This window comes from Agelaius tricolor, unplaced genomic scaffold (genome assembly GCF_023055355.1).
Source record: "Agelaius tricolor isolate 1412-34295 unplaced genomic scaffold, bAgeTri1.0.p SCAF_14, whole genome shotgun sequence".
Lineage (NCBI taxonomy): Eukaryota > Metazoa > Chordata > Aves > Passeriformes > Icteridae > Agelaius > Agelaius tricolor.
The window spans coordinates 6,989,834-7,012,998 of NW_027269274.1; the positions used below are offsets into that span (position 1 = coordinate 6,989,834).

The window sequence follows — 23,165 nt, forward strand, 5'->3', positions numbered from 1 at the left end:
CAGAGATGCCCTGCAAATGCTGGACTTGAAATTCCTTCCATTGTGATCTGTAAACCAAGGGAGCAGCTGGAGGAGGAAATAAAAGTAAACCAATGCTCCCTTCAGCAGGGTTAATGGTGGGGTGGAAACCACAGAGACTAAAACCAACCTTTACCTAAGACAGGAACAGATTTTGTGGTCATTGCCCATTGTGAAACCCATCACTGGTAACCCCATCTCAGGGCTGGAGCCCCTGGGGTGGCTGGGAGAGCCCAGGGGGCTGGGCAGCCCTGACTCCAGGGAATCTGCACATTTTGGCAGCTGTGTCTCCATCATGCCCCACACCACCACAGAGAGAGGATGGAGAGGTCTGGGAGAGCCTGGGCTGCCTTTCCCTGGCATCAAACTGGGCTGGGGGCTGGCCCCAGCTGTTGCCTGGTCTTGGACCCAGCAGGAGCCAGGAACTCCCTCTGCCAAAGCACAAATGGAGAGGACACCAGTCCCTGAGCACTGACTTCATGGGTGGTTCAAGAGAGGAGTAAGTTCAGCCAGGTTTGGACACAACTTTATTCCATTTAAAAGGGACCAGCACAGGGTATCCAGGCACTCTGTGTGTACCTCACTCATGCTTTCCTCCCATGGTGCCAGGCCATTTCTTCTTTAAAATCACAGATCATTTTGTGGTTTTCACATTTTTGATCTCCTGCAGCAGGTCAGACACTAGAGTGAGACTGACTAACAAGATCATGAAGTCTTCAAAATTTATTTTGTTCTCTGAGTCTTCATCCAAGGAAGAAATTATTTCCTGGTATTTTGGTTTGTTTTCTTGGCCCTATGGAGGATTTTAAATGAAAAGAAAAGCATGAAATTCCTTTTTTATTGCATCACTAAAAAAAAAAGAAAGACATCTACTTATGTAAATATTAATGTATTTTTTATTTTCCCATTCAGGTTGTTATGTCAACATTCATATTAGTTTTTCAAAAGGTATCCAAAGAAATTCAAACAGAAATATTATTGCAGTCAGAAAGGAGAACAACCAGTCCTCAAAGTTTCCATCAGAATCCAGAATATTTCTTTATGTCTAAAAGACACCTAATAATGACTGAAAATCTGACAATGATAATGTTACAGCTGGTAACTGTTAAATAAAAAAGGGAGTGCTGTGTCCTACTAAAACTGGGGGGAGGAAACCACCAACCAACCTTCTTAAATTTAATATTCAAATATATACAAATACATATTTTGAAGGTCTCAGAAACTGTTGATTTTACAGGCCTAACTTTAATACTGCTACTCCTGGTCCTCTTGGGCATTCCTGTTGGAATGGATTATTAAAATTCTGTAACATATCTATTATTTATATTTCCTAATGAAAAAGCCTTGCTAGAGCTCCAGGGTAGTTTTTTAGCTTAATAATTTCCAAACCATCTCAGGATTCCAAGCTTAATTGCTTCCAGTAATATTTTCTATTCTTTTTCAATAAGGTGCCTAGTTTCTAATTTGGTGCTAATTTCCCCTCCCCAACCAGTCATGTGATCTTGTTATTTTTGGAAATAAAGGTATTACCTCTCTCATTTACTTATTTGAACTCTTTTTTATTAGTCCTATATAGCTTTTCCTACCACTTGATAATTTTTAGTTTGTTTTTTTTTTTTTTTTTTTTTAATTTACAGAGGGGAAATAAAGCCCTGTGGGAAGTTGACAGCCACAAGTGCTGCTATGCTGGTTTTTTTTTTCACCCCACCTTTCTGCCCCTGTCTCCCAGGAACCCCACCAGTGACAGCAGTGGACACAGCTCTGCAGCACAGGGCTGGCTCTCTCTGCTCTGGCAAACCACCAAACACCTCATGAAACACCACGAGTTTCTTCTCTTCCTAAAACCAGCCTCTTGTCATCATCCAAGGGTTTTAATTTAGTTGGTTGGTTGGGTTTTGTTTTTTTTTTTTTTGTTGTTTTTTTTTTTTTTTTTGTAATTGCCCTGTTTTCTTTAAACAAATCCAAGCAGGAATCAGCTGTGGTTTGTTGCTGTCCCCCTCCTTTGGCCCTGTGTTAGACACAGACTCAACATAAAGCAACTCAGCCACAGAATGTTGGTACCAAATCCCCAAAGTCTCACTTGGGATGAGCCCATGGACTGACTGGTGCTTGCCAGGCTGCAGGAGAGAGCCTGAGCTGCCATTCCTGCATCCAAAGTGCCCAGGGCTGTCCAGGGCTGTCCCAGTGCCCAGCAGACCCCCTCACCTGGATGAAATGCCAGAACTGGGATTGCAGTAAGCTCTTGGTTTCAGATTTGCTGAGCTTGCTCTCAGAGTCAGCATGGTTGTTATACACCAAAGCTGCTGTAGCAAAAGCCTTTTCAAGGTCTGAGCCTTTTCTTAGAGCTGGAGGGAGGAAAAGTTTATCCAAAAAAAAAAAAAATTGGCTTTTAAAATATAATTGAAAGGAATCTGTTAAAACCATCCTGGGTGGGTGGAAATCTGTGTAGTTTCATTAAAGTTAATGAGACTGAAACTGTTTATACCCACAGAGGATCTGGCCCAGATTTAATTTGGAATGGGCCAGCAACATGCCTCATATCCCATGCAATCACACCCTGAAGGGAGCTTTCCTTCAGAGCTAGTGCTGTGACACATAATTTGAGACCCACCTGGCCTATCCTGACCCTGGGAGCTGCCACAGCACGGGGACAGGCCATGGTGCCCATCTCCTGATGCATTTGGAGTGCCAGAGACCTGCACCAGGGAAAACATGGCCCCTTTGGAAGCCTGGCTGCACAGGAGCATCCCTGTCTGAGCACCAGTGCTGCACTCCAGCATCATGGCAAACCTGGGATCTGGGCTGCATTCATCCCCCCTTGTGCATGGCTCTGAAATACTGATGCTCACAAGCTCTGCCAGCAGGGGTTATACAGATGATTTGTGCTGTGATTTCTTATGAAAAGGCAAGCACAAGAGATGTGACAGCACAGGGGAACATGGCACAGGGACCCATGAGATCCTCTTGACTTGCACCAGCTGAGGATCTGCTCAGCCTCTGCAAGCCTGTGACATTGCCAGAACTTTCTGAGCATGGGCTGTGAAGGACCTGACCCCCAAAGGGGCAATGAAGGGCTCCCCTTACCTTTAACTGATGCCAGCTGCTTGGCAATGGGTACACTGGTGGTGAGAAAGCAGAGAGGCACAATTATCAGTTGGTAAATTGTGTTGGGCATTGAATTTCTCCATAATGAGCTTGCTCATTTCTGTTTTATTTAATCACCCAGGAACTCAGGGCTTCCCAAGAGACAGTGTCTTTCCTTCACAGTGGAAAGGCAAATGGTCTCTACAAGAAGCACAAGAACATCACACAGCTTCTAATCCCTCACCTAAGTGAGTAGCCTGGAGTTGTTACTAAAGCTGATTATTAATTTTAAGTGAGGGACATTGCAACACACTTCATGTAATTTCTCCATGAACATGAAAGAGGCCCCAGCAGTTTCTCAGTTTTATAGCCATTCCCAGGAAAGCAGAGAGGGGTCTGCCATCCCCTCCTCACCAATGCTCTCAGTTTAGAGCAGGACTCTAAACTTAATTTATTTCCAGCAGGACTCACATTTGTGAGAATCACCCCCCTGCTTTCAATCAAAACCTAAAACCTGCTTACCTTGTGCTGAATTGCTAGAAACTAATTACAGAGCGTGTGATAGAGACAAACACACCCAGATAATGAGTTTCAACACAAATGGCAGATCACCCAGATGCCACAACAAAGAGATGACTTACCCCTTGGGCATGCCTGCAGCAGCTGGAGGGCCTTTTTTGGTGGAAGCAGGAGCTGGCTGAGTGACTGAGTACTGCTTCATACTGGGAACACTTGTTCTGCAGCCACACATCCCCAGGTCAGGCTGTTTGTGATCTCCAGGCAACGGGGTAATAGCAAGCAGGTGGATGGAAGCTCTGCCCTGTGGAAGCAGCCTGCTTGTAGCCATGCCTATCAATAATGTAAACACTACCTGGGAATCCTGGAGCCAGTGGAATACACTGGTCTACAGCAGGAAGGCACTGCTGGGCTGGCAAGTAGTGGGGCTTGTATTTTACAGGGGAATTTGACAGAAACAAACCCAGCTCATAATGGAACCTGGATCCTCTCAGACCTGTGGGGATGTAACTTTGCATCTTTTGACACTGCATCCATTCATCTATACAAATTACAATTTTAATGAGAAACATTCCTGGTGTGGGATAATGTAACTTGCCCCAAGCTATAAACCGAGTTATTCCTGCAGCCAGAGTCGGAATCCAAGCATTTCCTATTTCTGATCCAGCATTTACCCTAGGTGAGCACACTCCCACTCTAATATTTATTCTATTTCCCCGTCAGAGTGCAAAGAGCCCTGCTCTGCCTCCAAACCACTTCCAAGGCAGCCCCCAGCAGGGAGTCTGGGCTGTGCTTCCCACCCGAACAGGGAGTGCTGCTTCCCAAAGCAGCTCGGAGCCATATGGCAGAGCAGGCGCACATTAGAGGAACTGGAAGGGCTCCAGTGAACTTTGTTATTTATTGGCATGGATATTGCTATTAGAAAACACAGCTTGTCACACTGCCTAGCTCCATGCATGGGCTCCTCTCTGCGAATCCTTTGCCTAGAGGTGTCTAGACAGGATAACTTCAAGTGAAAAGACAAAGCAGCCACTTTAATTCCAGGGTGGTCTGTTAATAGGTGGTGACTTCAACTACCTCATCCAGCTCATCTTTCCTGGTGAAAGGATACAATACTGATGTTAAAACTGTCCATGATGAGACTTTATGTAACGGGACACACAAAGGAGACTGCAACAGATGGCCTAGAGAATTAAAATGTTTTCCTCATTTAGTAGAAGCTAAATTACTGAAGGCTAATGAATAAGGATGTTCACCACCTTACCGTTCCTGGATTTTAATTATCTTAAAAAGCATGGGAAAAGAGAACCTTTAATTTTCCATCTAAAAGTGTCATTACTCAAACAATTCAGAGCCTTTTCCTGAGAGGTTTAAGCTGTCTTAGATCTCTAGTGCATTCTTTAGGACTGGCTCATGAATAAAACAGAGCCTGTAATTGCAATGACGAAGCCAAAACACATATAATCAATGCTCATTATTCCATCAATTAACACACTAAAATTAAACAAGAATTCAGGCTTAGTAATCTGCCATCAGCTAAAGAAAAAAAAAAAGAGAGTCTTGATATCATGTTGAAGTGATAATTCCCTTTCACATCTGTTGAACCATACAAGGAGGCATGAAAAGCATTACATCCCGGTTAATATGTGGTATGGGGATGTTTGGTCTTAGCATCCAAGGTGAAAAATGAGAGTGAGAAACAGACTCAGTTTCCTGTTTATCAGTGGCAGGCAGTACTGCGAGTGGGCTGGCAAACCCAGCCCTCTGTGTTTTGGGATCTTTCCACTGTAGATCAGATTTCAGCTCACAGTTGTTTTAATCTCACCGACTTTTGAGAGGCTGGGCTCTAGAACAGGTGATTTGCTTTGCTGGGGTAATAGCAAGTTCAGACAATCCTGGGGTTCATTATCCCTCTAGGATACACTAATTAACGTGTGCAGGAGCGTTTGTGCCTGACAGATAAGGGGTAGCATGAGGATAACCCTTGCCTTTGCAGATGATCAGCTTTGAAGATTGAGATTTTGGCTGTGTGTGTTGCTCGAGTATTCTGGTCAGCAAGGTGTGTGTGGAGCCAGGCCATCTGCTCTGTAGCTATTTTGGTACACACTATTTATGTTTGAAATACCCAGGTGCCTTTGTTGGTCAATTTTTAGCATGTTTCACACGTTAACAATCCTGTCTGTGCAAAATACGCAACCTGCCACTTCAAACTGCAAAATCTTTACAGGCAGCTCACTTAAAATAATTGCCACTGCAAAAAGCCACAGCCTCTGCCTCACTTTTGGTATTTTCCTGGAGTCTTCCCCCTCCTTTTTTAAGGAAATGCTTTCTGCATTTCAGAAGGCTGACGTTGTGAAACGTGTGTGTGACAGAGCCCTGACTCCCTTAGAGATGACCTGGGTGGGGCAGGATCCCAGGGACACAGGCAGGAGGGAATGCCTGAACAGGAGACACACTCACACCTCCTGGCCTCTCAGCTTTCATTTCACCAGCAAACCCTTCAGCAGCTGCAGGAGAAGAGCTGCAAACTTGCAGCCAGGCAGGTAATAGCTTAAATTCTTCATCCAGAGAAGCTGGGGCTGTCCCATCCCTGGAAGTGTCCAAGGCCAGGTTGGACAGGGCTTGGAGCAGCTTGGGATAGTGAAAGGGGGGATGGAACCAGATAAACTTTGATCCTGAAAACACCATTGCCAAATAATTTTCCCTCTGAGAATATTTTATTATAGGATATTTAGATTTCAGAAAGGCAGCTATATTCTTAAAAACCTAGAATCTCATTAATGGGGGACAAAACAATAAAAATGTAACAACAGGAAGTAAATGCAACAAACAGGATGCCTTCTCACTGAACTATTAAAATTTCATATCAAAATGCTGAGGTCTTCATAATCAGGATAGATGGCATTGACAAATGATGGGATAATCAGCACCAGATATATTAATAGCAAAATACAAATTATTGCTGATGTTAGAGAATTCTAAAAGGAAAAGCTCTTGGGTTTAGCAGAAGTAGGGAATAAAAAGAAATCCTAAAAAAGAATATTGAAGTTAGGGGAGAGCACAAGCTAAGTAGACTGCCTATTCACATACATAAGGAATTTTGACTCAAATCTATCTTAAAACTAGTGGACAAAGGACTAAATGCTTGTGACATGATATGGCATAATGAGAAGAACTCTTTTCAAAAAAGGATTAAATAACACAGTGGCATTTTTTAATCAGGAGCTCTTAATCTGTCTGTCATATTAACTGTGAAACTCTGGAGATATTGTCAGGAGCAGACTACAGGGAGGTGCAATGCATGTTGATGCCACTGCCTCTTATATCAGCACATCACAGTCTCAGCCAAGATTGATTCAGGGCTACAGCCTGGATTGCTCTTTCAATTTGAGAGCATATAAAGATTTGAAATAATTAAGCTAATCAGGCCATGCAATTGCAACATGAATAAATGCAATAAGAGCACAAACTTTCTCCAAGTCTTAGCCATCACTGAGGCTCTGTTATGTGCAGATCAATGGCCACAATGAAGGAGATTTGGTCATCAGGAAAAATATCACACAAAAAAACCCCAACTCCATCTCCAGCCAGGGCAGAGCCCTGTGGGCTGTGTTTGCATCTGAACCCATCCTTGTCTCCTTGATGTGCTGGGCAGGAGGTGGAGCAGGCTCAGAGCCAGTGGTACCCAGAGCAGGGGATGCACTTTGCAGAGCTGGAGCATTGATGCTCCAGGAGCAATGGGGGAAACCCAAACCAGCAGGTGCCCCTTCCTTGGCCTCTGAGGCACCTGGAAAGTCCGTGCTCCCCCCTCCCCACCACACTCACCAGATGTACCTGCCTCTCCCCCACAGCTTCACACTTGATAATGCAAATATGCTCCTAACTTGGGTAGCTGAGAAATGGGCTATAAAGAGAAACACATGGGAAAACAGGAGGGACAGCACAAAGATCAAGGAACATGTTTTTTCTCTCCCAGGCTGACCTAGTTATTCAACTAACTGGCAGAGATACTCTAATGATGAAGCAGGGAAGCAAGGAGGCTGCCAACAGCAGTTTCACAAAGGATGCTTGAGTTTACTTCACTATTTCTCTTAAATCCAGGTAACATCAAATGCAGTCTTTTTCATAAGTTGCTCAACCCTTGACTATGCAGTCATCATCCCCAGCTGAAATAAGCTTTCAATTTCTCAGCAACTGCAAAAGGATGTGATAAGACCCAAATCTAGAGGAAGACAGAGGAAACATTCAAATACATTTTCTTACATAACACAGACAAGTGCATGCATCATTTTTGTTTTCACTTTTGCTGCTGCCACACTTTATTAACCTGAGAAGCTATAGATAGAGATTTTTCTTCCTTCCTAATTCAGAGTGAAGATTACAGTCCCCAAAGGGTAACAGCTGGCTCAACTGTTCTGTACAGCAGCAAGGAACTGAGGTACCTGTAAAGATCTGCCCAGCAGGGTAAAGCAAGGGCAAGTCTTCCATTAAAATATGTGCCTCTTACACTACTTTTTGTTAACTCTTCCATCAGTTCTGCCCTTCATGAGAAAACCTTAGACCTGGAGGTACACAAATAGTACCCAAAATATGACATAAACTTAATTCTGTTCTAAGCTGTGTATCAAAACCTGCCCTTTCTCCAGGGGTGTGAACTCCAGAAAGCTGCAGTCCTGTGCTCGCATGCTTACACAAGAATTTCATCTAGTTTGAAATGCAGGAACAAACCAAAGCAAAACCCATTTCCATCCTTCAGCTTTGGATAGAAAAGTTTAAGAATGGGACCCTGCTGATTTGAGTGGAAAAGTTCATGAAGAGAAAGGTAGCTGATACAAAAACTATTTCTAGTGGAGAAGCTTAGATATGGGAGCTCAGTTTGGGATATTCTTCATCAACTAATAGAAAGGGAATTTAAAAGAACAACAATGACAAAAAAAAAAGAGTAGAAACAGGAATATGTGGGAGAGGGTATGAAGAGCACATATCCCATCACACCCCTTGCCACACATGCAGATTTCACTTTCTCCTGGTGTCCGTTTTTCCAAACTTAAAAGAAGAAAACCAATGAACCAACCAAAAAAGTCACCTCCCCCAAACAACCAATCCCAAAACCAAACAAAAAACCAAACAAAAAATCACATAAATCAAAAAAACGTAAAAAAAAATTACCAAGAGCCAAAATAACATTTTTTATTAACCCAGAAAATTGTATTTTGCCCTCATTTGGAATAGGAGAACATTTAGATATTCCAGTTTGTTTTCTCTACAACTCACACATAGCTTTCCAGCAATCCTCAGAACTGGGATGGGTGGCACACTACTGGGCTAGTCCTACTGACAGTGGAAAGAGAGGTAAAGAGGCAGGCAGGTATTAAACTGCACACTTTTAATTTTTTTTAAAAAGTTGTGATACTGACCTTTAATGACAGGTGTCTGCAGAAGTGTCATACTCCACTGTACATTAACACAATTCCCATAGAAGTGTTGGAAAACAGTAAGAATATGACCAATAAGGTCAGGCATAGGAATAGTTATTTTTCTTTAATAGTTATCTTCGTTATTTGGCAGTGACATTTCAATATTAACATACTCTGAAAACATGCATTGTATGCAATAACTTTATTAGGGTCAAATAGATATCACAATATAGATTCATCCACTGAGTAGCCATAAATTGGTTACAACAATCATAGAAGAGACTAAGCTGTTTTAAGCTAAGATGCTTTCAACATTACAGCTCATACAATAAGATTATATACTGATACACTTTGATCTAGAAATGCAGATGATCAGTTTTGATTAGTACATTGTGCTTCAGGCTTTCATTTGTGTCAATGCATCCCATATGCTGTAGTGAGGGAGGGTTGAATTTCCCAGGGAGGAATCCAAACAGGCTACAAGGCTGGCTCCGGCTCTTTCAGGATGAGTTCCTCTGAGCCTGGGTTATTTGGTCAATCCAGTTACATTCTCCATTAGCACCAAGCTAGCGCTCAGAGCAGCAATCTAACAGAGGGATATCTAACAATCTTGAAACAGCACGGACAGAAAGGTTTTCTTCTCATCAAAGGGCATAAAGGAATATTTATGCTTTGTAAGGTCACAACAATACGTGCGGTTTTCATGTTGCCATGTCAAGCAACAGGGCGTTTCCACATGATTTTGTGTACTGATATCTGCACCTCTGTTATCTTAGTTAAATAAATACCTTTGTAAACATATAACACAGTTACTTGGTCCTTATTCTCCACAGCTCACGTTAAAAGATTCACAAAACATCCATAGAAATAGTGATTTATAGAAGGAATACTTAGCTGAGTTAAATGGAATAAACATTGGTCAGGTACCATAGATACTACTGAATGCCATTTCAAGGATAAACAGTTTAGTTACAAAGCATTCAGAACTTGGGTAAGCCATATATTCAACTCTGCAAAATATATAAAAGATGCATACTTCTTTTAAACAGACATTTAACAAAATGTAGTGGCAGAAGTCGAGAAGTTCCATTTACACAGTCCAGACATTTGGTAGTATGAAACTGCTTATCCATGCACTAAATTACAGATGGATGACTCATTTAACTGAAATAATAGTAAAATCTTCTGAAACAAAAAGGTATAACCAAAACAAACTCTCTGAAGAGTCACAGACAGGCAGTTCTGAAAATTTAGGTGCAATGTTACATGCATGGATATACAGAATAATCTGTAGAAATCATAGTAAAACACTTCCGTTTTTCACCAAAATGCAGAAGGAAATTCAATTATATTATGCATATTAAATACTACAGACTTGAGGCTACAAAAAGCTTCTACCATCTTAACACATACAAAACTACCATAAAGTTATCTCTACAGTACCTACTACAACAGCAACTCCAGGTCACCGGCGAGGAGCACATCCCCTGTGTCTGGCTAGTCAGGGAAAGAAAGGCCAACTCCAGCCCCCTGGCCACCTCCCATCTGCCAAAGGAGGTGGGCTTAGACCTTCAATGGACATTAAACACCGTGTTGTAGTATGAATTTATGTAGAACCCTTAAAAATCTGGTGCCACTGAAACTTGAGACCTGTTAAACTCTCTACTTGCGAGGGATGCAAGAGCTTGCGCTGCGTGAACCCTAAATTTGATTAGAGAAGGAGGTTGGCCCGCTCTGCCCATAGCTCTGGGACTGGCCATATTCACCCACCTGGCCATAGGAGCCTGGCTGGTTGTAGCCACCAGCTGGCCCATAGCTGTCTTGGTTGTAGCCACCTTGGTTGTAGCCCCCGGGCTGCTTCTCCATGGTGTCCGCAGCGTGCCGCTGGCCCGAGGAATGCCAGCCCGTCTCCTTAAACACAAACCAAATGTTGCCTGCCCAGAGGATAAAGTTCAAGTAGCCAAAGACCTGGGTGGGAAGAAGAGGAGCTCGTCACCAGCAGCCACAATCTCACAGCTCGACCTAATGTTATGGTCCCCACCACAACATTAGGTGCCGGGGCAAGGCAAAGCTGCTCCCAACCCCTCCTTCCCAAGGACAAGAGGAAATGGCCCCAAGCTGTGCAAGAGGAGGCTCAGATTGGTTATTAGGAAAAATCTCTTCACTGAAACTATTGTCAAGCACTGGAACAGGCTGCCCAGGGAAGTGGTGGGGTCACCATCTGTGGGGTAAATGTAGATGTGACACTTGGGGATATGGTTTAGTGCTGGACTTGGCAGTGCTGGCTTAGTGGCTGGGCTCCATAATCTTAGAGATCTTTTCCAACCTAAATGATTCTCTGATTCTCCCAAAACCCACTGGAAAATTTTCTCAGCTTTGGAGCAAATTCCCAAATTAATCTCCCTTAGCTGTAGCTCACAAGGTGTCTGCTTTGCTTTTTGTTTTCAAAATAAAGGTCAAGTTTTTAGAGCAAAAAAATTTTTTTTGCTTGAAAACATAATCTAGTTTAAAGAAATTGTGCAAAGATAAAATTGAAAGAAACTAATTAAAAAGAGAGCTCTTAATTGGTCAGGTGGCCTAGAGGGATTTTTTGTGTTTGTTTTTTTTTTTTAATGTGCTGAAGTCCAATTTTATGTTGGTTTTTTGGAGGATTTTTAGAAGAATCTGTAAGGCACAAACATTTTATTCTAAAGGAGCACGCAGACCCCTTTGCAAAAGAGTTGCAGTGAGCAAGTTAAAAGCAGAGGGGCAACCAATGCACTTGGACAGCCACTTTGGCTTTTCCCCATCCCAGCCCTGCACACTCACCCTGCTGCTGCTCCATGGCAGAGCTGCTGTGAGTCACAGCCTGCCTTTCCCTGCAGCAAGACTGCACTTCCAATTAAATCATGTCAGCTAACTGGTTTACACCAGTCAATTTAGGTCAATACACGGCTAAAAGATGAAAATACACTGCAAGGTAAGGGTGAACAGCAGCAATAAAAGTCACTTACAACCGAAGTGTTGAGGCTTGACATAACAGGGCTGCGAACAGGCAAGCATTTGTTGGACTGCTGTTTGCAGGCAGACATCAGCAGCAGCACTTCATCAGGGTCAGTTGCAACCTTTACATCTGACAGTCCTTTAGCCCAAGCAGATGAGCTCACTAGCCACAAGAATGAGAAGACCACTGTCACAATGAAATCCTAAAAGAAAAATTAGTTAGAAGCATTATACTGGTGTGTCCGTTGGAAAGGAAAAAATATTAAAAATCACCAGAAAACTGAAAGCTCGTGTCAGAGGAGAGAAATACCAAGAGCTTGTTACTAGTGGAAGGTTGTGTTACTGTCATCACCCACAGAGCTAATTTTCAGAAGTGCTTGACATGCCTAATGGGGCAGAGCCCCTGGGCTGACATTTGCACCTCTGGCCTTGAGGCAAGATTCCCACAAACACAGGGCTGGTACCCAGGATGCTGAGCTGCCTTGAAAATGTGGCTGTTCAGAGCACCAGGCTGATGAATTACAAAATACACGTGCCTGCAAAGAAGCTGGGCCCTCCTGAGGGCTGGGTCTTGCCCTGGGTACTCCTACAGACAGTCAGGGTGGGTTTCCAATAGGAAGTGTTTCTGTCTTAGGGAAAACCTGAAATTGGCTAATCCTCAGGTACCAGATGAGGAGTTTTCTCACCAGCCACAGGTAAGGCCAAATGTCCCTGCTGCATAAGCCATGCAGCCACTAATTACCATGAGTGAGCAAGTAAACAGCAAGACTTGCCAAGCAGAGACTCCTCCCTAGCCTGGTAAAGCACTGGTTCCTAATTCCCATCCACGTGAAAAGAGGGGAGAAGGTGGGGTGGTCCCTCCAGGTTCCAGCAGCTCTGCTCTGATCCACTCTGCTCACTTTCCCCTTGAAAGACTCTCGGGAGCATGCACAGGCATAAACTTCTCCTTGTCTTAGCCAGAACAAGTGGCCAAGTGACACTGTTGTTGTGTGGGTTTGGGGGGAAAGGAGGGAGGAGGTGTGATTTTTCAAGCTTTCTTGTGTCTTGCTAAAACAGAAGAGCCTTTCTGCTGTCATATTTCATCCCATCTGTCAGCCCACAACAGATGGCAGAGGTGCCAAAGTCTAACATACCACTAACTGCATCACTGCGTCTTGATATCCCACCTCCCATGGGGCTGCTTCCCCTTCCCCCTTGGAAAATAAAGGTGTGCATGGAAGGGAGGGAAAACACTCATTAAGAACCCAGCGTTTCAGGTTGCTTCTCAAAGCAATAAGCAATCCCTAGGAAACATCATTCTCATGTACAAGCACAGCTGACATTTGGGGAAGGAGCTCTCTGAGGCACCCCAGGGGTGGAGGGCACGAGCCCCGCCACGACGGACGAGGCACCAGTCAATAAAGGCAGCCTTGAACAAAGGATGTCTCCACTGACACAGATGGGATTAAATTAACTGTGCTTGGATGCTTTCCCAAAGGATATATCCTTCTCTTTTAACAATTTGTTTTCTGCAGGCCTGTGTCTGCCACCGAGCTCTGAGTTCCTCTGACCTCCTTCCTGCTGCCCAAATGGGCTCTCCTGAAGAGCGCAAAGCCCAGGAGCTGACAACTCCCTTAACACCCAAAGAGTGGGCAGAGGCATATAGCCCAGAGTAATTCTTCTTCTCTGGGAGATTTCCAGCAAAAGAAATTACTGTACCTCATATGTCTTAGCAGTGAATGAGAAAGAGATTCCCAGAGGCAATGGTTCAATTGCAAACATTCCCTAAAAATTCCAGCTGGTTGAAACACGAGATGTCTGCTGAGCTGTGGATGATGATGGGAGATGCTCTTTATTTGCTGTGAGGTTTGACATGCTATCAACCCAGATGCCAAGCCCCCATGCAGTTTTGGACTGACACAAGAGATGAGGACACAGCAGAGTTTTGGGGGATGTATTTTCCAAATTCCAAGCAACCCTCTCCCAATGCCACCACATTCGAAGCAAACTAAACCCAGCTCTGTTAATCAGTGCACTGGCAGTGTCAATTAAAGAAATGCATAACAGCAGCTAGAAATTCAATGCAAACAGAGACAAACTGACTAAAACTAATGCAACACAGCAGATCAAACTTGCTAAAAAGAGGGAAATTTTTAAAACTAGCAAAGTTCTTGAAGCAGGTGACAGCAGCAGGGGTACAGACCTGCTGTTGAGCTTACAGGCCCATGTTGGAGAGGCTCATTGCACAAATTACTGCATCTTCATGATACAGTCTGACTGGTGGTATAGCCCATGTCCTGGGCTGTAAGTCCTTCCAGATCATCCCATGGCACTGTGCAGCTGAGGGGATGGCCCTAAAGGCATTAAGTATTTCATGTTATTTCTCAGGTCCTGTCTTTCCCATCACACTCCATGTTCCAGCCTTCTCCTGACTTCCTCTGCTCCCCTGTGCCAGGGTGTTCACAAAGTCTAAAACCCTGCCCTCTGTGCTACAAACTCCCCTATTTCAGAGCAGGTCAGAGCCTTGGGGAAAGGGCTCTTGCTCCTGGGATATCAGGATCAGCTCTTGGCATAGAGGAGCTCCCAAAAACTGTAAAGTCTGGCTGGGTGCAAAACACACTGAACCAGAAGTGAAAGATGGCACAGTGGAACTCAAAGAGGAAACCATGCAGCCTGGCCAACAGCTGCCAAGGAGATAGGACTGAAAGGCCAATGGAACACTGGGGTTTTTTCAGTAGGTGCTCTCATCAGGGCTGCATGGCCAGACTCAGGCTTTTTCTGCCTCCTCTGTACAATGCAAGGAGCAAAATGTATGATTCTATGACTAGAGTGAACTTGCTATTTGTGTTTAATCTTTGAGAACCTTCAGCCTTGGCTGGAACCTGAACCTCTCTTGTTTTCAAGTGGGTTTGCATTCCTGGCTGAACATTTTCACAGCTCTGGCTGGAACAGAGTTACAAGATAATGACATGCTGAAAATAAAAGTGAATTTCAAGCTAAGCTGTTCTGTGGCTTAATGTCTATCTGGGGAATTTCTCCTTGGTAATTAAGGCCAGAGTGCCTGCATACTAAAACATACTAAAACAAATCTTGCATTTCAATGTTTAATATCCCTATAGCATGAGTGAGTCTTTTTTTCCTTTGGAACAAAATAATTTTTTGTAGTTGCTCTCTTAAAATGATGTCCAGATCTCTTGAGTGTGTATTGTTGTACGATTACACTACACTCCTAATTACCAAGTTTCTCACTCAGATCTCAGCTGAGATACTTTGCTCTGCCTACAGATGCCTTTGGGAAAGAAGGAAAACATGAACATGTAAAGAAAGGCAAAAACTGAAATTTAAAATACTCTGAATATACAAGGAGGGACTTTTTAAGATCCTGAAGTATGTGCAAAAAGAAAAAAAAAAGATTCTTGCTGCCTTTTTCAAGTTGAAACTTGTTATTACTGAGTTTGCCAAAAATGTCTACTTGGAACAATTTTATATATTACACATTTTAGAATAGAACTGTGAATGCCTTTTCTTTTTATAACAATTGAAATATTTCTCCTTGCTATCAAGCTACTTACTGGTTTTTGCAAAATGTCCCTCTTTGAAAGGGGCAGTCACTTACAGTCACTTAAGCCTCCTGAGCACAGTTTTGGATTGCCCAGTGCCTGGCACAACCTCACCCAGCCAAGAGCCTCTGCAGAAGCTGCTTGTTCACTCAGAAAGGGGACGTGTTTCATCTGCTCCAAGCTGGTCAGTGGCTTTGTCAGCCCCTGAAGGCTGTGACACACGTGTCCCTGCGTGCACTCTGTGCCCTGCTCTCCCTCCCAGCCAAGTCTGCCAGGATGGGCTTGGGCTGTCATGGCTGGGAACAGGCAAAGCCGCAGCTCTGGCCTGACCAGAGCGCTCCTGGCATCCCTCCTGCCTCACAGAGCTGCAGCTGCTGCCTTGTAACTGACTTCCATGCAGGGCTCATGCTACAAAACCCTTCCATTTGTGAAAACCCTGTCACACATTTACAGCCTCCAAGGGAGCAGCTCCTCAAGCGCTGAGGTCCACGAACCCTCCGAGTCAGAGCCTGTCTAGCACTGCCAACAGGCTCCATGGCCACGCAGCAACACAGGGAGATTTCCTTACCCAGCAGAGGCAAACCACTCAGAGGATTTGCTTTCACAGTCACAACCACCCTGAAATTGCAGAAGTACCCCAGCAAGAGGCAGAGCCCTGGTCCCAGCCGGGCAGGCGGCCAGCAGCAGATTGCCGCAGGCAGCAAACGCCTTCCCACGGTGGCATTTTAGCTCTTTTTTGGTTTGAACCAGGTCCCACCCCAGATTTTCTGCCGAATGAAGCTTTGAGAGAATTACATGCTTCTTGCAATAGTGTAAGGCCTTGCAAGCTTGCTTCACAGGGAAGTGCAGAGCCTTTTGGGAGGCACCAGCATGTACAGCAAGGTCACCCTGGCTCGTGCTTTAAAAGGAGATGACAAGAGCAGGCTGAAACAGCTCTTTGAAATGCAAAGAAATAGGTTCTTCCTAATTTCATTTTTCAACTGTAAAGGATTCAGTTTTTTTTTTTTTTATAGATGGCTCTTTATTCTTCTGTCTGTTTTTCAGACAACTGGACATTGGTGAGGAAGTACAACATTTAATCAAAGAGGTGTCCAAAGAGCAGACCTGGGTGTACTTAACTCACTCAATCTGCAACATATGTAAGGAACCAAATGCCTTTCTGCATAATGTGATTATTCATGGGACTCCAGATGCAAAGGAAAGATCTCATCTTCTTAAGATATAAGCATCTTTATGCACCATAAGAATGAGATTAGCAAGTAATCACTATAAAAATGAAATATCTCTTTTCAGGGCTATGTCAGTCACCTTCTTGGCTGAATAATTGTATGCTTTTACATTAATTGACTGGAATATTAATTAAGTGATTTACATTTATACATGAATGCATGTGGTTCCTCATGGCCAAGCTATAACTTCCAGAGACAAACCTGAAGGCACTTAGGGTTGTCAGCATGTGGATTTTACATGGAACACATATGGGGTAAAGAAACCATAGGAAAAGTAAGAAGCCTGAGTGATGGGGACAGATACACATTAACTGTGACTATTCTTTCTTTTCTGAGAGACATATGGAAGCATCCCATGCCTGATCCCCTACAATTTCAGCACAGCTGGGTTGGTTACTCTCTGCTTGCAAGAAGCTCCAAATGCACAGACCTGAAGCAGAGCATCAACACAGGGCCTGGGCTGTCAGGCCCAGGGCTCAGCTCATCTCTGCTCTCACCACAAACCAGCAGTGCCTCCCCAAGTATGCGGTGTTAAACAAGTGGGAACCAGCTTAGGCTGGTTTGGTCTGAGAGATGGAGATGTACTGAAAACTGGTGGCATTTTGTACATGGCATTCTTTATAATCAAAGTCACCACCTCCAATTAATTAATTTTAAAAGTTTCTGTCTCTTGAGCACTGATCAGTCACTGGAGAAGCAGCCTTGCCCTTGTTGTACCCACCAAGGTGAGAGCCCAGCTCCTCACTGCACATGTGCACCATGTGGGAGTTCACAGTGGAATGAAAATCACAGCTGTGGTTTGCAGAGCTCAGAAACACCCAGCATGTTTCTATGAGGTACTGAATCCCTGGTAACCTGCTCCTTGTTCCTTCAGAAACTGGGAATCCAAGGTCCTCCCTCAGGTTCATCCATCTGTATGAACCCCTCAGAGGATCCCTCAGGGAGCCAGCAAGGGAAGCAGAGGCTGTAGAGTGCAAGGACTCATCATTCCCTGCGGGAATGGAAGAGTAACACAACCAGGGCCCTGTGTGACCAAAAGGAAGACTTTTATCCTCAAAACCTGACAGGCACCATTAGCAACAGAAATGGTTTACTGCATAGTGAATAAACACACCCCTGCCATCCAAACAGGCAGGGAGCAGTTATCTGCTTCTCCCACTGGAAATATTTCCTTGCTATCATGCCTCACTCCACACAGAATGCTAAAATATTTTTCCACAGTTAAAGTGATGCTTCGCTGAGATCTCAGCACATGCAGTTCATTTTCCTGTATCTGTATAAACAAAATAAACTCGAAACATTTGTGACTGAAATTTTCCCTGCAAGTTTCTTGTGACTTAATGGTCATTAAATTCCTCATAATCATATCTTCTGCACCCAGTCAGGCTTCTGCAATTTGGTAACACATTGATGGTGACTGCCTGTGCAGGGGCCTTTTGAAAAATATTACAAAATTTCAAGTGAAAGGGGTTTTTTCTTCTCCCGAGTTCTACTGTCATACTCATTTTTCAAATCCTGAAAATTTGTCAGGAGAAAAAGGCAGTTCTGAGAGGGTGCTGCTTAAAGGCAGATGTCATCCCAGACTGAGAAAATACGAAGCCAAGAGGAAGTACAAGGCTTAAAACAGGAATGGTTTAAACCATGAAATTGTGATCAGGCACTGCAGCAGAAGCAAGGATGGATGAAACTGTCATCTTCAAACTCTTCACAAAGAGAGAAAAACTGGTAGTCTGGACAAGGTGCCTGATGCACTGATCCTGCCAGGTGATGAAACAGAACCAGGGCTGCCCTGCCTCCTGCACCAACACGTGCTGCACCAGAGATTTCTGCAGCACTTTTCTTTGGAAGGAACAATCTCGGGGATGAGACACACTCACACATCTGATCTGATACACGTCAGCTCAGAGCAGCATCATCTGCCTGGAGCTGGAGGACACATTGCCTGCCTCCTTCACAGAGCATGTGACATCCCTTAGGTGAGCACTGCAGCCCTGAGAGGCTGCTTTTCACACCAAGTTTTCTTTTTCCTTGACCACTGAATTCCTCCTGGCTACAGCTGCCAGCCTTTTCTCTGGCTGGGGCTCTGCATTTTCCCTACAACTCCACTGCACAGAGGGACTCACACCTGTCCTCAGCCAGGCTGTGGTGCTGCAATCATTGCACTGGACAGTGTCCAGGGACACCAGCAAGGATGTGCTCCAGGCAAAAAAGGTTCTTTTTTTTTCTAAAAATACCAAATACAAGAGAGCTTGCAGTGCACAGGAGTTGCAGGAGCATTTGGCTGGGGAAGATGGGACTTTCCTCCTGTCAGGCATAACCTGACCATAACCCTCAGCCACTCCCAGAACCACTCACCAGCAGGAGCTGCTTTTGCTGTAGGACAAACTCAAAAGCATCTTTATATTCTGAAAAAATAAGGTCATATAGCCTTGGTTTAAATACTGTGAAATTGCAAACAGAGGCTTTGGTGACAGACACTGGTTAAATTTAACCTGTAGATTCGATTACAATCCATTACACAGAACAAATTAAATCAATGTGATGTTAATGCTGTAGCAAATTGTGCCATGCATCCTGTGACAGACACTGCAGCAGCTGTTTCAGGAAAGTCCTGGACAAAGGCAAGTGGCCACATCATGATGTGACATAGCAATACCATTGTTTATCTTTCCTTTTTCTGTTACTACAGAGGATAATGTGGTTGGTCAAAAGTGAGAATTATTTTTCGCAAGAAAATTAAGATGGAAGAATTCTGTAACAAATCCTTTGATGAAACAGTTTGAAATGAGATCTCACTTGATACCAAGAAGAAGCAAGGCACTTTATTTACTCTTCCTGCAGGGACCCCTTTATTTTGCCTGTTCTTTGGCTCCTCTGTGAGGATTTCCTTACATTTCCACACCATTTTCTAGGACAGGAAAGGTCCCAATGTGTTGGTTTGCCACAGCCTGGTTTTTGGTAGCAGGAGAGGACCACAGGGGTGGGTTCTGTAAGAAGCTGCTGGAAGCTTCCATCATGTCAAACAGAGCCAATCTCTGATGATCTCCTCTTTCCTTTTTTCCCCATCAATGAAGCTCTGCCATCATAGGGCTGAGATCCCAATCCTGCTACAACTCAATTACCTGTTCATTATTTGTGTGATCATCATCACTGTGGGCACTGGGAGAGAAGCACAGAATTTCACAAGTACATACAGGACTAAACCCCTCCTGCATACAGCCTCCATTACCTTTGATGTTAAAACATTACATCACCATTAAGACAAAAAAGCAGGTGAATATAGAGATGCTTTGGGCAGCAGGACACCTGGATCTCCCAGACCATGCCAAAACCTCAACAACCGAGAAAGCAAGAGGTGAAAACCATGCCTGAAAACACTGGAAATGCTGCAAACACTTACAATTAAAGGTCCTCTGTTGTTCTCACGGTACTTGTTCTGGAAGAAGATGTAAACCACAGTGGCAGCCAGCGAGTAGAGGAAGGCGAAGACCGCGATGGTGACGAAGAACTCCGCCGAGGAGGAGAAGTCCCCGATCAAGGCGAGCGTTTCCCGGCGCTTGCCTTCACAAGTGGGAGCCTCAAAATTCACTTGATGCAACCTGGAAAACATCCCATAGAGCAGCAGGTGAAGCACAGAAAATGGAAGCCGTTATCTGAATAAAGATGAATACATTTGCTCAGTCTCACTCCCGATGCACATTGATCCCTGTGAATAACTGGCAGCTGTGGGCAGAGCCCTGGGAGTGCCAAGGTGAGACTGAGCACATGAACACATCTTTTAATCAATCCCAGAGAAAAGTTTATGTTCCAGTGGTTTGGTACAACCCTCCCCGTCCTCTCTGGGGTTTTGCCATGACAACAACTGAAAAAGGATAACATGAAAAACAATTTGATTCTCAGATTCTTACAATCCAGGCAGCAGAAAACAGGTCTTATCCTCAAGACTAAGCCCATGGGATACCTGTGTTTGGACGTTCACAAATTCCTTGCATCAAATTGTCTGGTGCAGAGCTACCTGTGGCTATTAGCCCATAGGGCTGCAAGCCACACAGTGCTTCTACATTAAGGCTTTTAAAATCAAGCTGCAGCAGAAATACACAACTTGGATCAAAGAAAAAGTCTGCATGTCCTGGTAACCTCAGCCCTAACTTTATACTCATGACTGTTTATCAGTGACTGAGCGAATAGATTTATAGTTCTGTCTGGAAGCTCCTGTGACAGACTTTTTTCTGTAATAATTTTAATTTCTGATTCAGAAAAAGAAAGAGAATCCATGGAGGGGTCATTTTGGCAGGTCCTGTTGCATGGCCCAGATTCACAGTGGGGACGTGGAGCCCAATGAGGGATCACATTGTTCTGCCCTGCATAGGCTGAGTGAAGGGGACAAAGCCAGCAGCAATTAAAGAACTGATGATCTGGTGCTGAGAAAGGATTAGGCCTTCTGGGAGACATTCCTCCGCTCAAGGGCAATTAAAGTGTGCAACAGCAAGCCAATGGGAGCAGCAGCCATAACTATATTTGGCTAAATAAAAAGTTAATTCCCCAGATGAAAACAAAGTACCCACAGCAGAAATCACAAGATGGATTAATGGTCATTGGAGGATTGGATGACTTTTTGCTTTTGCTGGTCCTGATTAAATGTACCCAAACATGTAGGCAGAACCTTTTCATCAGTGGTTGATGAAAAACAGCAGTTATTTGCCTCAGAGGTTTTATTCCCTGTCATTGTAGTAGTGGTGGGATGAAAACAAAAACCAAGTTTGCCCAGATTGCAGAGAAGAACAGTGGCTAAATCACCTTTCCAGTGTAAAGCCAGCAAAGCCTGATGAAATCTGAACACATGAGAGAGATCCTAATGCCAGTGATCAGTTTCCTGACTTCACTGGCTTTATAGCAGAGTTTTCTTCTCCTCCCCAGGAGCCCTGAAACACAGACTGGACAACATGCGCTGCAAGTAGCAGCTCAAAGTCCTGTGCATACAAAAAAGGAAATAGCTTAGGGAATATTTCTACCAAGATTCAGACTTGGAGTTGCTGCCCACCCCTGCCCCTTGACTGTCCACTGTCAACACAGCCCAGTCTCATCATCAACAACCACCAGCCTTTACAAAACACGGTAAAGGAACTGAAACCATTTTCATTTGCTAATCTCTGTTTTCCTGACTGCACCTTAGTTTTGAATCATAAGCCAGAAAAAAATGTTCATATATTAACACCCCACTTGTACCTTCCCAGCAGTGCTTTTGTGGCCAGGCACCTGTCAGGGATACGAGAGCACAGAAACCTTCCTCCATCAAGTTATTTTTATTCACTTGCTTTTCCTTTTAGATTTCCTTGGTCTCTAAGAGGATGTGCAGTAATTGGTGCCTCTTGTGGCTACCTCACCTCTGTCAAAACAACCAAGATCTCTGTTGTGCAAAGGGCCCCAAAATAGACCATGATTCAGACCTGGGAAGAGGAGCTGTGACAGGCAAGAGGAGTGAGGGAGCCAAGCCCTGCGGTGCTTAGGGTGGATGCTGACTGTACATGATACATCTGAAAAGTTTCTTTAAGGCAGGGGAGGATCACTGACAGAAAATCCAGTTTCACTAATCAAAGCCTTTTTGATCTGGAATGGCATCTCCAAGAGAAAGCTCTGATTTCTTCCCCAGTGATGTTGCTGAGTCAGCCTTTCTGGGGGCAGGATGGCTTGGGGATGACTCACAAAACACTAATTGCCTCTGCCTCTCACTTTTGATACAATTCTACCTGTTCTGTCTTTTACTTCCTCTGACTTACTCTTCTTTCATCTTCTCTTATCTCTCTTTGTTTACACCCCACCTTTTCCTTCAAGTCACCCTTGGCCAGTGTCCTCCTTCTGCTGCTTTTCCAATTTCCAGCACCATCCCTCTATTCCACCTTGGACTCTCCATTTGCTAAACAAAATCAGGAGCCCCAAGAGTGACCCTTTGCAATCACACCCTTTGCACTTTGTTAACATTTCTTAGGCTGCATTAACAGGAACGATTTTCACTGATTGATGGGCAATGCAAATAAGGAACACAACAGTAATGAATTTACTTAATTAGGGAAAACTTTCTCCCTGTAAGTTCCTCCAGGGTTGTTTTTTTTTTTTTTTTGCCTTGTCCTGCACTGAGTATTGCTATTAATTCAGAAATAAAGCTCCTGACTTTGGAATGTGACCTTGCATCCCACCCTCAGCAGAACTGCACTCAGGTCATCCTCACTGCCCATTGTTACCAGCACCATCCTTTTGTTAACAGCAGCTGCCATGGCCAAGCCGTCCAGGCCCAAATTCCCTCAGATTCACTTCAGTCTGAAGTAAGTCCACCAAAGGCAGTCAAGTTTCACTGATGAAGTCACAGTAATTAAGGGCTTCTG

At 44.1% G+C, this 23,165-nt stretch overlaps 2 protein-coding genes across 4 annotated transcripts in view; both read right to left on the minus strand.

Moving 5' to 3' along the window:
• Positions 1-515: 515 nt before the first annotated feature.
• On the minus strand, positions 516-9,083 carry SNTN (sentan, cilia apical structure protein). Its single transcript, XM_071439448.1, has 4 exons — positions 3,744-9,083; positions 3,103-3,137; positions 2,224-2,363; positions 516-811 (listed from the first exon to the last, which is right to left on the minus strand). Exons 1-4 carry the CDS (start codon positions 3,947-3,949, stop codon positions 653-655), a joined length of 540 nt encoding a protein of 179 aa, XP_071295549.1. The 5' UTR covers positions 3,950-9,083; the 3' UTR covers positions 516-652.
• A 139-nt stretch (positions 9,084-9,222) lies between these two features.
• The window catches only part of SYNPR (synaptoporin), a 98,803-nt gene continuing 84,860 nt past the window's right edge, over positions 9,223-23,165 (minus strand). For all 3 annotated transcript variants that reach the window (XM_071439445.1, XM_071439446.1, XM_071439447.1), the window contains 3 exons: positions 20,186-20,384; positions 12,029-12,220; positions 9,223-11,003 (listed from right to left, as the gene is read on the minus strand). In XM_071439445.1, the coding sequence (XP_071295546.1) occupies positions 10,737-11,003; positions 12,029-12,220; positions 20,186-20,384 (658 nt within the window). In that variant the 3' untranslated portion in view covers positions 9,223-10,736. The remainder of the gene's footprint in view (positions 11,004-12,028; positions 12,221-20,185; positions 20,385-23,165) is intronic.